The sequence below is a fragment of the Crinia signifera genome, chromosome 3 (genome assembly GCF_055691185.1).
Source record: "Crinia signifera chromosome 3, ASM5569118v1, whole genome shotgun sequence".
NCBI lineage: Eukaryota > Metazoa > Chordata > Amphibia > Anura > Myobatrachidae > Crinia > Crinia signifera.
The window spans coordinates 316,472,282-316,486,345 of NC_139219.1; the positions used below are offsets into that span (position 1 = coordinate 316,472,282).

The 14,064-nt window shown below is 44.1% G+C and overlaps 1 protein-coding gene across 1 annotated transcript in view; it reads right to left on the reverse strand.

Moving 5' to 3' along the window:
- MMUT (methylmalonyl-CoA mutase) overlaps positions 1 to 7,697 on the reverse strand; it is an 89,320-nt gene extending 81,623 nt beyond the window's left edge. The window contains exons 1-2 of the mRNA XM_083178698.1: positions 7,664 to 7,697; positions 4,265 to 4,414 (exon numbers count right to left, since the gene is read on the reverse strand). Coding sequence (XP_083034824.1) covers positions 4,265 to 4,414; positions 7,664 to 7,694 — 181 coding nt within the window. The 5' untranslated portion in view covers positions 7,695 to 7,697. The remainder of the gene's footprint in view (positions 1 to 4,264; positions 4,415 to 7,663) is intronic.
- Positions 7,698 to 14,064: the final 6,367 nt, after the last annotated feature.

The window sequence follows — 14,064 nt, forward strand, 5'->3', positions numbered from 1 at the left end:
GATGGGAGCCACTTTGATGAGAGCAGATCCATCTGTACACACAAGGCAATAAATCAAACTACACCAATCTACAGTACATCTCCTCTCTTATCTCAAAATATTTCCCAACCCGACCTTTTCGCTCCTCACAAGATCTATGTCTCATCCGCACTCTTTATTCCCTCCAATTCACGATTGCAGGACTTTTTTCGGGCTGCACCCACTCAGTGGAAAGCTCTCCTAAGCACAATAAGATTCTCTTCTAGTCTCCAATCCTTCAAGCGTTCCCTGAAAACTAACCTCTTCAGGCAAGCTTATCATAATCCAGAACTACCCACATAACCGTCATAAACCTTTCCTGTTCAATTACATCTACACTGTACAGTCCACACACATCCTCCCTTATTTTCTCCCACCTTCTCATCCTCCTGACCTCTGGCTTACGCTGCTGAGGCACCATATCTTACAGCCCACCAAGATCCTTTGCAATCTGGTGGACCATTATGCTATAGATAACACCTATCCTTGTAATACCTATCTCCTTATATATTGTAAGTTTGCGAGCAGGGCCCTCCTACCAATTTGACTGTCTGTAACTATGAAGTTTGCTTTATTTACAATTGTAAAGAACAACAGAATATGCTGCGCTGCATAAGAAACTGTTAATAAGTACATAAATAAACCCCTTTTAGACAGAAGATGTAATTGTCAGGTCAAGCATTTGGACCCGGTAATTAGCTGGAGGTTAGGGTTAGGCTGCTGACATGAGGGTTAGGCTGCCGGAGGAGGTTAGGGTTGGCTACATAGGAGGATGGGGTTAGGTTGCAGGGGGAGGTTAGGGTTAGGCTGACATGAGGGTTAGGCTGCTGGAGGAGGTTAGGGTTGGCTATGGAGGAGGATGGGGTTAGGTTGCAGGGGGAGGTTAGGGTTAGGCTGCTGACATGAGGTTTAGGCTGCCGGAGGAGGTTAGGGTTGGCTACGGAGGAGGATGGGGTTAGGTTGCAGGGGGAGGTTAGGGTTAGGCTGCTGACATGAGGTTTAGGCTGCCGGAGGAGGTTAGGGTTGGCTACGGAGGAGGATGGGGTTAGGTTGCAGGGGGAGGTTAGGGTTAGGCCGACATGAGGGTTAGGCTGCCGGAGGAGGTTAGGGTTGGCTATGGGCAGGAGGGTTAGGCTGCAGGGGGGGGGTGTTGAGGTTAGGCATCAGATGAGGTTAGGGTTATGCTGTGAGGGAGTTATTGTTAGGGGTAGGGTTCAGGCTTAAGGAACTCTAAAGGGCCACAGCTGATGTCACCCAGCCACAGAACCAGTGTAATTCTTGATTGTCCCAGTTTAAAGGGACAGTATCCATGAAACCATGAAAATGAGAAAAAGTATAGTGTAATGGTTGAAAGCATAATTTTATTAATATAAAGTTTTCTACGCTACAGTCTATTAACAATCGCGGCATAAACACACTTTCATTTGAGAATTGCAAATAAATCTAATAAAGTTTTGAAATGACTAATATTATCGTTATTATATCATTATCTTTTATTATTATTAATTATAATAAACAAAAATTGTTAACGCAATAATATGAACACAGTGTTGCATCTCCATAAGAATACATTAAAGAACACTTCCACTGTAACCATTCTGGGGCACAATATATGGTTCCCTAACAATGCTGATAATACATAGCATGACCATTTTAAACAGAATACATAGGGATACCGGCATTCATAATACTGACGCCAGCATACTGATCTAAACTGAAATGTCAATTAGCAGAAATAATCTTTAAATGTACTCAGTCATTTAGATTTGTCTTATGTGTGTTATGCTGAATATAGGACTCTTATACTATGTTCCAGATATGAACAGCAGAGGGCACCCTTGCCTGTAAAATATCCAAACCAGTACTATGCAAGGTTTCCCTAGATCTGCTCACATAAACAATTGAGAGGTGGGAACAATAGAGGCAACATTGCCAGAATTAGTAAGACCACCCGGTCCCCAGCTTTGGTGACTGTATTCAATTGTTGATACCTGAACATAGCATTCAGTACTCCAATAATACACCTAATTGTTCCTGTATACAATATATTGATCAGGAAACAATCTAGTGTTATGCTCTATAAATAATAGATAGTATCTTTGCTGACCAAGTATTTAAACTGATATACAGCTGGAACTATCTTCATTATATTTATAAAATACTTACCGGACAATTACGATAATTGTACTAAAATCTACTAATATCACCTGGTTCTAAACCTAGGTGACTGTATTGTATCTGGTGGTAATCAGGCATAACACAGGGAATAACCATAAATCTATTCCCGGGCCTTGTACATAAAAGTGCCCGTGGTCCCCCAGTGTATTAGCAGGGATAAATAAGAGTATTAGCACTAATAAACACACTTTGAGTACAAAAAGTACAAGGACTTTTATTGTCAGAGATATTTACACAATAAAAACATTTTTTTCTTTATACATTGAAGATCTGCTTAAGAAAATTGACATTTTTCAGCTTAAGATCTTTTTAGGATCACTTTTTCCTCAATTCTTTATCACTAAAAACACCATCTGTGTGTGTATATGTTTGTACGTGTGATTTTAACCTCTTTAAAATTCACTGCGGCTTCCCATCATGTCATATAATGGGAATTTTTAAAATATGACCTATTAAAAGCTAAATTTTATGTGATTATTTTTTGCCTTAGTGCGTCCCCTAAACAACAGTCCTTTCTCTTCTTGCTCATCGTTTAAACTATTACTGTTTGGGAACTGCACCCCCGCAAACCGATTAAATATAACGTGGGGATTTGATCTGTAGATCACATACATTCAAATTGATTATAGAGTGCAGACATACCCCCAGCTCCATAAAGTAGCAAACCTGTCTCTGAATTATATTTCCACCAACCAATAGTAGCTACCAACCAGATATCTCTATCGCTCTTGAGAATATGACAATCAATCCTACTTATTATGTAGATATTTCTCACTCAGTGTGACACACCTCTGATTAAGCAGCTTACCAACAAATTTGTTGTGTAATCAATCCTACTCCACAAGCTCGCTGCCCAGGTGTCATCCTTGACTTTGAAATCTCCTCTGTTCCCCAATTTCAATCTGTCTAGAAATCATACCACATGCATCTTAAAATCATATTCAAAATTCACCCTTACCTTACACAAGACATACTAAAACGAAAGTGTCTCAACACGTGCGTGCCCCATTCTGGCGCAGGGTGTCGCACGGTGGACGGTGCGATGGGAGCCACTTTGATGAGAGCAGATCCATCTGTACACACAAGGCCATAAATCAAACTACACCAATCTACAGTACATCTCCTCTCTTATCTCAAAATATTTCCCAACCCGACCTTTTCGCTCCTCACAAGATCTATATCTCATCCGCACTCATTATTCCCTCCAATTCACGATTGCAGGACTTTTTTCAGGCTGCACCCACTCAGTGGAAAGCTCTCCTAAGCACAATAAGATTCTCTTCTAGTCTCCAATACTTCAAGCGTTCCCTGAAAACTAACCTCTTCAGGCAAGCTTATCATAACCCAGAACTACCCACATAACCGTCATAAACCTTTCCTGTTCAATTACATCTACACTGTACAGTCCACACACATCCTCCCTTATTTTCTCCCACCTTCTCATCCTCCTGACCTCTGGTTTACGTTGCTGAGGCACCATATCATACAGCCCACCAAGATCCTTCGCAATCTGGTGGACCATTATGCTATAGATAACACCTATCCTTGTAATACCTATCTCCTTATATATTGTAAGTTTGCGAGCAGGGCCCTCCTACCAATTTGACTGTCTGTAACTATGAAGTTTGCTTTATTTACAATTGTAAAGAACAACAGAATATGCTGCGCTGCATAAGAAACTGTTAATAAGTACATAAATAAACCCCTTTTAGACAGAAGATGTAATTGTCAGGTCAAGCATTTGGACCCGGTAATTAGCTGGAACAACCCAGGTCCTTTTCTGTGTGTATGGGTCAATCTGGGTTACAAAACCCTAGTACTCCAACCCTGCATGTCTATCACATATGACTGAGGCCCAAATAGTGCCGAAATAGTGCTATGGATTGTTTGATGAAGGGGCCCCCAAATTGGAATCCACCTCTGGTCTTACAGTATTTCAAAAGTTAATGTTTGTCTAATCCTGCTCTGTAGTTTTCTGGTTCATATCCGATACTGTGTCTTTGTACATGGTCTCTTCCTTGTACTTAAAGAAATATACTTTAGAGCTGGCTAGGGACCAATTACTGACCTTTAAAGGATTGAACCCTTTTTACTAAACAATCCGATTCGTAATTGATCTGGTCTTCTATGATATTCTTCCCCACACCGATGTGTCGTAGTGTAGAGAGGGTAAATCGTCTCATCATTTTCCAGTTGTGCCCATTTGAAAGTGCAAATCCTAAAATAAAAGATCAACAAAGTTCAGGCTATGAATGTTACAGTAGATACTCAAAATATTCATCTTCCATTGGACGAGCATGCAAAGTATCAAAGTAAAAGCCTTTGCTGCTAATTACAATACTGTTCTTTAAGGTACAGTATTTGTAATAACTAGTATATTATTAATTTGTGGTCTAACGAGGCAGTGAGGTTGGCAATTACCTAATTTCTCAACTGCAGTAGATATGTACTTATTTATCAAGTGTGGAAATCAGGTGCTCTGTGTATGATCTTTAGTCAGAAATACAATAGGATAATGTAAAAAGATTGGTGTGGTACCACCTTAATATGACCACAAGGAGGGGGGGGGGGGCTAAACCGGTCCTCGAGATCTACGAGCTGATCATATTTTCCAGGCCACATGTGGATCTGTTTAATGTGTCGGTTAGGAATGAATGCACCCGCACACCAGCTGGGTGGTCTGGAAAATGTGACAGTAATGACTACTTCTGTACACCAAGAGACTGAAGCATGAAATGTGTACAGAAAATTGTGTATTAATTCACTGGCGTAACTAAGTTTTGGGCGCCGCCCCGCCGTTAGGGGGGGGTCGCCCCCCCTGCCCCACCAAGCACCCCCAATCCCCCGCCGCCCCGCCACCCATGCAACCCCCCCCCCAATCCCCTGCAGCCTTACCTATCGCGCTGGTCCCGGCAGCTCCGTTCTTCTTCTGCTGAGGACCACCACAAAATGGCCGCCCCCATACAGCAGACAGTTTCAGAGAACAGTGTGCTATATGGGGGCGGCCATTTTGTGGTGGTCCTCAGCAGAAGAAGGGAGCCGGGACCAGCGCGATAGGTAAGTCTGCGGGGGATTGGGGGGGGGGGGATGTAACTATAGCACCGCAGCCCCCGGCGCCCCCACATGCACAGCGCCCCCCCCCCCCCCCCCCCGCGGTGGCGGGGGCTGCGGTGCTATAGTTACGCCGTTGTATTAATTGCTGGAATCTGTCTTCTGTTTTAATAAATATTGTACTATTTTAGGAAAACGTATCAACTAGTGGGTGATTCTAGTTGCCTCGGTAAGCTGTGAAGCTCACAGCTAACCGAGTCCTCGTGACGCCGCCCCACTGCCCCAGCGAATGCACGCCCCCCTGTCGTATGGTTCCGAAGGGATGTGTAACGAAGACACATCCCCTCGCATATGCCCGCAGCAGGAGAAATCATTCGGTCATGGAATGATTTCTCCTGCCTTAGCAAATATAAGTCAGTGGAGACTGACTTATAGTTGCGGGCAGCGGGACGAAGACAGGGCGAGCGGCTATGTCATGTGACGTCAACATGTCCCCGGCCCTTTCTTTAACCTGATCATTTTCCCTACCTGTTATCCACTCTTGTATGTGTGTAAGCTGTGCTGCTATATAATATAAATAGAAATGGGGAAGTCCCAACCCACCTGCTCCTTTCGGTCTAATTAGTGTACCCTTTTTTATTCTAACCCTTTTCCCTGCCCATATTATCGAGGAAGTGATACTATCTATTTTTTTTAAGTATTTTTTCGGTATGGTTATTGGTGCATTCAAGAAGAGATACAGAAATCTTGGCAAAAACATCATTTTGATCAGATTGGTTCTCCCTGTCACAGTCAGGGGTAATCTGGCCCAGGACTTACTTTTATCTTGGTACATCTTAATAAGTGGTTCCAGATTTAATTCAAGGAATTGTCCTGGATTATTTGAGATTACTATTCCGAGGTACTTCATCTCATCTACCCATCTCAAGGGGCATTCAGTATTTAGACTAGCCCTGCCCTTATTGGGTATAATGTGGGACTTTCCCCAATTTATTTTCAACCCAGAGTATGTCCTAAATTGCTCTACTATCTTGAGAACCATTGGTAGCTCTTTTTCCCAGTCATTTAGGAATATTACCATATCATCTGCATATAGCGAGATAATCTCCTTTCTATCTCCCCCCTTTTGAACTCCCTCCAGTCCCTGGGTTGATCTTAGTATGCATGCTAGCGGCTCGATTGCCAGGTTGAACAGGGCCGGGGATAACGGGCACCCCTGTCGAGTTCCCCTGGCTAGCCGGAATTGGGCTGTCGTATATCCGTTGATTTGGACTCGAGCTTTAGGGTCTCTATATAAAAATTTGATCCACTTAACATATTGTGGTCCGAACCCATAGGTCTCCAGCACCGACCACAGGTATTTCCATTCGACACAGTCATATGCCTTGGCTGCATCAAGAGACATGACTGCTTTTATTTTTTTACCAGATCCATCTGTATCTATTCCCTGTAAGTTAGTATATAGTCTCCTGATGTTTTCCTTGGTACCCATTCCTTTCCGAAAGCCGGTTTGATCGGGTTGGACTATGTCGTCCAAAACTCCCTCCAATCTCTGCGCTAATATCTTTGCCAAGATCTTTGCATCTCCATTTATCAGAGATATTGGTCTATATGCGTCTGTTTTTTGGGGGTCCTTCCCCTCTTTCAGGATTACCGTTATCAGGGCTTCATCCATTGATATTGGCAGCTTATCTTCTTTCAAACTTTTATTGAATAATTCAGTTAGTCTGGGTGCAATTGTATCCCTGCATTTTTTATATAGTTCTGCTGGTATACCATCGCACCCAGGGGCTTTGTTACGTGGCATCTGATTTATAGCATTAATAGTTTCCATGACCGTTATAGGGGCCTCCAGACTCTCCCTCTGTTCTTTACTTATTTGTGGTAACGGTGTTGCTTCTAGGTACTGCTTAATATCCACCTCCTCATGGGTTAATGCGCTAGAATATAGTTTTTTATAATACTCTACGAAGGTTTGAGCTATATCAGGGGTGGCTTCAATTACATGCCCATCTTCACCTTCTAATTTACTCACAAATTGTTTTTGTCTCGAGCTTAGAACCAATTGGGCCAGATAGCTCCCAGGACGATCCTGGTTTATGTATCTTCTGTGGGCGAGGAATGTCTGATACCTTGCTGTGGCTACATTTAATTCTCTAGCCCACTCCCTCTTTGCTACCTCCCATTTTTCCTTTGTGCTTGCTTCCTTATCTTGGGAGTACTGTGATTCTAACTCTGCATTAAGTTTCTCTAACCGTTGTTTCTTTTCCCTTGTTTGTCTCTTAATATATGCAATCTGTTTGATTAGGGAGCCTCTTATTACTGCCTTACTAGTATCCCACAATACACTCGGGTGTGCGGAACCCTCATTGTTAGCCCAGTAATCCCCCCATTCCTTTTCCACCCCAGAACCTACCTCCATTTGTTCCAGCCATGCAGGATGACATTTCCACATATTCTGACCTTTATCCTGATTCAAGCGGATTTGAGCCAATACAGGGGAATGGTCAGAAATCCCATGGGGCAAATATGCAACACTTTCAATTCTTGACAGCATTTCACTATTAACAAAAATAATATCGATACGAGACAGAGCCTCCAATGACCTAGAGAAACATGAATAGGTTTGACTGTCTGGATGTTTCTCCCGCCAAGCATCTTTCCTAAATGGTGACCCAGTGCTTTGGGAAAATAACAGCTAGACAAGCAATAATCACCAGTTGCATAAAGAGAACTAAAAAAATAAATAATCCCATAGTCAAACAAGCGGTAAATATATGGTGCTATACAAATAAACTTATGGACCATAGGGGCATAGACCCAGAAACTGCAGTATGGGTAAAAACACAAATGAGGGGAAACAGAAAGGAGAGAGATGACATAGGGGAGGAAGAGGCTAGACTATCCTGGTCCAAAGTGGGAATAGATAAGCTGGGCCAATTAGTTCAGGATGGGAAGGTTAAAACCTATGGCCAGCTAGAATTGGAATATAGGATACCCAGAGGATACTACTTCCGATACCTACAATTAAGGGGTAGCCTCGAGGCGAGTTTTGGGAAGGAGAGAATAAAATTGGACAGCTCCCCAGCAAAGGTAATGTTGGACAGAGAAAAAAAGCTGAAGGTCTCAGAAATATATAAATTATTAATACAAGAACTGAAGAACCCCCAAATAGCTAAGCTCAGACAAGATTGGGAGAAGGATGTGGGTAAACTAAACGATAGGGAATGGAAGAGAGCTTTATCTTCTCCCCTGAGGGCAACGGAATCCATAAGATGCCAGCAAATTCAGTTGTATATACTCCACCGCACATATGTTACCCCAGTAAGGAAAAAAAAGTATGACCCAAACTGCGATGAAATATGCCCTAAATGTAAACAACAATTAGGGACTTATATACATATGATCTGGGAATGTAGGATGGTCCAAGAGTTTTGGAGACAAGTCGGCTGCATCATAGGGGATATCAGAGGATCTCACCAAAACCCTGAAGTAAGAGAGTGTATATTGGGGATTCAAAACTCCAGTGAGATAGGGGCTTTAAACAATTGGTTGTGGGAGAAGCTGTGGGCACTTGCTAAAGCACAAATAGCAAAAAATTGGATGGGGCAAGAAGGACTAGATATAAAAACATGGATTAGAGCAGTGAATAACACGATAGAACACGAAAAACATATGCACATTAGGAGAAGTGGACACCTAAGAGAATTTGAAAGAATGTGGGCACCTTGGATATCCTCAAAACACCACACGGATGGATAAACTGCTGAACACAAAGAGTTAAAATAGGATTGTCACCGACACTGACACTTAATAAAGGGGGCAATCTAATTACACACAGATAGGCACGCGAAAATGGTAGGATTAAAAACAAGTAGGTAGAAGCACAATAATTGATAGCAGAAGTATAAATCGGGGGGGCTAGGGGGTACAGAAATAGGCTAAGGGAGGGAGGGTGGGGTGGAAGAATGGATGAACTAGTTTTAAATCGAAAGAAAGAGTAGGGTTAGAAGAACAAATAGAAAAACATGCAAAGATAAAAATTGGAAGCTCAGCACAAATATGAGTTAGAGAGGGAAAATGCTGTTTTTTGTTTATGTAAGAATAATACGCAATTTATTGTCAAAATTCAACGGTGTTTTTTTTCTTTTCTTCTTTTTCTGCTTTTTTACTATGTGACATGTGCTTGCATAATGAATATCAATGTGATGATTGTTTGTAAAAATTTGAAAAAATCGAAATAAAGAAAGACTGAATTTAAAAAAAAACAAACAAAAAAAAAAAAACATGTCCCCGGCCCACCCCCGGAGCAATAGTTCAGGGTTTGCGTCTACACAGCTAACACAATATTTTTTAATACAATGTTAAGCTTTCTTGCACTATTTTAATATTTAATTAGACTTGATGCAGACAATTGAATAGCTTGGCCTCTGTCACTTATTCACAGCGCTATTCAACATGCCGCTTAAATTGAACTCCCCAGATTGACTTGTCCATTAATAAAATAATTAAAATGTGCCAGTCACCAAACATAGGGGCTTATTTAATAAAATGAGAGTTCTATTGACATTTTGTTCTGTTACACTTTTTATCACATGTAATGTGCAGTATGTAGAATTGGGCATGTCTCGTGTTTAGTTAATTCCCTTTTTTATTTCTTTTTGACATTTTGTAACCTATGAAATAAAACATTTTATCAGCTTAAACAACTGTTACATAACCCTTGGACATATCATCAAAACTTGGTACGCTGGGCCTCTCGGAGAACTCCGCTGCATGGTTCACTAGGGCGTCTCTCACAGCCTCAAATCCACACAGGACGACCATCTTCTGGCTCCCTATTGCTAAGCTGAACACCGGACCATACTTATCAGCCAGCTGCAAATGAAAAGCAAAAATGAGGATGTTAAAGGAGACTCCATATAATCTGGACACACGTGTGGATACTCTAGGGGATGGAACCGGCATCCTGGTGCTTGGGATGCCGGCAGTCAGACAGCATCATTCTAAAACTACCCCCCCCCCACAGCCTAACCGTATCACCATAGTGCCTAACCCACCACCACAGCCTAAACCTAACCGCCTTAATACCTAACGTAACCTCACTCCCTGCAGCCTAACCCTATCTGTACCCCCTTAGTTCCTAACCCTTACTGTCGCTCATAGCCTAACCATACCACCTCAGTGCCTATCCCACCCCACAGCCTAACCCTAAACCAGCCTTAGTGCCTAACCCTAACTGCCCCCCCACTACCTAACCCTACCATCTTTGTGACTATCCCACCCCACAGCCTAACCCTAACCCCCCTTAGTGCTTAACCCTAACTGCTCACCCACAGCCTAACCCTATCACCTTAGTGACTATCCCACCACACAGCCTAACTCTAACCCTCTCTTAATGCCTAACGCTAACTGCCCCCACAGCCTAACCCTATCACCTCAGTGCCCCCCAAAGCCTAACCCTACCACCTTAGTGACTATCCCACCACACAGCCTAACTCTAACCCCCTCTTAGTGCCTAACGTTAACTGCCTCCACAGCCTAACCCTACCACCTCAGTGCCCCCCCCCAGCCTAACCCTACCACCTTAGTGACTATCCCACCACAGAGCCTAACTCTAACCCCCCCTAGTGCCTAACGCTAACTGCCCCCACAGCCTAACCCTAACACCTCAGTGCCCCCCACAGCCTAACCCTACCACCTTATTTATTATTTATTTATTTACAGTTTCGGTACTTCTTTACTTTCACGGCGCCACTAGATTAGGAAGGATAGGATATCGCGATCATCGCGGGCATTGAATGCACTAAAAAATCGGGCGCAACGCGATGCCCGCGATTTCCCATAGGGACCAATGTTAAATTTCTCAATTGACACGATTTTTCTGTTCAATGCCTCAATTGACACGATTTTTCCATAGGAATCAATGTTAAATGGCCCACAGAGGCCAAATAGACACCCTGAAGTGTGAAATGGCCCCCACAATTGTTAACGCCACCCCACGATCAACGTGAACCCGAAGCGTGGCGAGCGCAGCGAGCCCGCGAGGGGCGGCGGTACGCGTCCTACGACCTTTTCATACCCCCACTATCCACGTCGGCGTGGAGTTGAGAATAGAATAGTGTGGCGAGCGCAGCGAGCCACCGAGCCCGAAGCGTGGCGAGCGCAGCGTGGCGAGCGCAGCGAGCCCCGCGAGGGGACGAGGATACCTGTGAAGCCCGCGAAGGGACGCGTTTACCTGTGAAGGTATCCGCGTCCGCTCTCCACGCTTCGGGCTCGGTGGCTCGCTGCGCTCGCCACACTATTCTATTCTCAACTCCACGCCGACGTGGATAGTGGGGGTATGAAAAGGTCGGAGGACGCGTACCACCGCCCCTCGCGGGCTCGCTGCGCTCGCCACGCTTCGGGTTCACGTTGATCGTGGGGTGGCGTTAACAATTGTGGGGGCCATTTCACACTTCAGGGTGGCTATTTGGCCTCTGTGGGCCATTTAACATTGTTTCCTATGGGAAAATCGTGTCAATTGAGGCATTGAACAGTAAAATCGGGTCAATTGAGAAATTTAACATTGGTCCCTATGGGAAATCGCGGGCATCGCGGGCATCGCGTCGCACCCGATTTTTAGTGCATTCAATGGCCGCGATGCCCGCGATTTCTAGTGGCGCCGTGAAAGTACAGAAGTACCAGAGTTTCTTATATAGTGCAGCAGATTCCGTTGCGCTTTACAATAGTAGACAGTGATAAAACAAACTGGGTAACAACTGACAGACTTGGAGGTAGAAGAGCCTTTAGTGACTATCTCACCACACAGCCTAACTCTAACCCCCTCTTAGTGCCTAACGCTAACTGCCCCCACAGCCTAACCCTACATCCTCAGTGCCCCCCCAACCTAACCCTACCACCTTAGTGACTATCCCACCGCACAGCCTCACTCTAACCCCTCTTTAGTGCCTAATGCTAACTGTCCCCACAGCCTAACCCTACCACCTCAGTGTCCCCCCCCCCCACAGCCTAACCCTACCACCTTAGAGACTATCCCACCACACAGCCTAACTCTAACCCCCTCTTAGTGCCTAACGCTAACTTTCCCCACAGCCTAACCCTACCACCTCAGTGCCCCCCCACAGCCTAACCCTACCACCTTATTTATTATTTATTTACAGTTTCTTATATAGCACAGAAGATTCCGTTGCGCTTTACAATAGTAGACAGTGATAAAACAAACTGGGTAACAACTGACAGACTTAGAGGTAGAAGAGCCCTTAGTGACTATCTCACCACACAGCCTAACCCTAACCCCCTCTTAGTGCCTAACGCTAACTGCCCCGACAGCTTAACACTACCACCTCAGTGCCCCCCCCCCACAGCCTAACCCTACCACCTTAGTGACTATCCCACCACACCGTCTAAATCTAACCCCCTTAGTGTCTTACGCTAACTGCCCCACAGCCTAACCCTGCCACCTCAGTGCCCCCCCACAGCCTAACCCTACCACCTTAGTGACTATCCCACCACACAGCCTAACTCTAACCCCCTCTTAGTGCCTAAGGCTAACTGTCCCCACAGCCTAACCCTACCACCTTAGTGACTATCCCACCACACAGCCTAACTCTAACCCCCTCTTAGTGCCTAACGCTAACTGCCCCCACAGCCTAACCCTACAACCTCAGTGCCCCCCCCCCCACAGCCTAACCCTACCACCTTAGTGACTATCCCACCGCACAGCCTAACTCTAACCCCCTCTTAGTGCCTAACGCTAACTGGCCCCACAGCCTAACCCTACCACCTCAGTGCTCCCCCACAGCCTTATTCTACCACCTTAGTGACTATCCCACCGCACAGCCTAACTCTAACCCCCTCTTAGTGCCTAACGCTAACTGGCCCCACAGCCTAACCCTACCACCTCAGTGTCCCCCCACAGCCTAACCCTACCACCTTAGTGACTATCCCACCGCCTAACTCTAACAGCCCAAACTAAGTTCCAAGTTTTATAGTAATAATTTTAGCAATGATTCAGTGGAGGTCTACCAGACACCGAAATATGTTGGGTGATGATGGTGGTGGTGGTGGTGGTGGTGGTGTGTGGACGTTTGCTGTCAGTGACAATTTCTAGCTCCAATAATGTAGTCAGGGACTGTTTGTTTGGTTCTATGTGTATTTAACACACAAAAGAAAAAGATGACTCTCTTTGTTGGGGTACAACTTATTAAAATATATTAATCTTTAATAATATGCATTAAAATAGTAGCTCACAAATATATCGTCACATCGTCACTGAACAATGGAGATGCAAAAAGAAGTTTAATTTAGCTTTGCCTAAAGGGTTTTGATAGAAATTTCTAATGGTGAAAAAGTTATTATTTGTGATAAATTATTAGATGAAAATTATACTGAAAAATAAATAAGTGTGTCAGCCTTGGTCACAAATGGTCTCAATGGGTATTCTCCCATGAGGCATTGAAATGGCCTGGCTGAAATGAATTTAAAGTGAAAAAATGTGTAAAAATTATTATATATAGTTAGGTTATTGTGAAATTAGAAAATTTTGCGAAATGTAGCAGATAGTATTCAGGTGACTGTCACGGATGGGTTACCACAGCATACAGTCCTATGGTATTTTTTGGTACATACAATTATCCGGTGCCATGCAAATACATATGAAGCTTAAAATTTTTTTTTTGCCAGCTACAAAAGCATCTCACTGCTTGCGTCATGATAAGGAAGGACACATTGTGGGTGATTCAGACCTGTTCATTGTGGCCCGAACTCGTTTCCCAGGCCAATGGTGGGGGTTTGCGCATGCGAATATATGCGCAA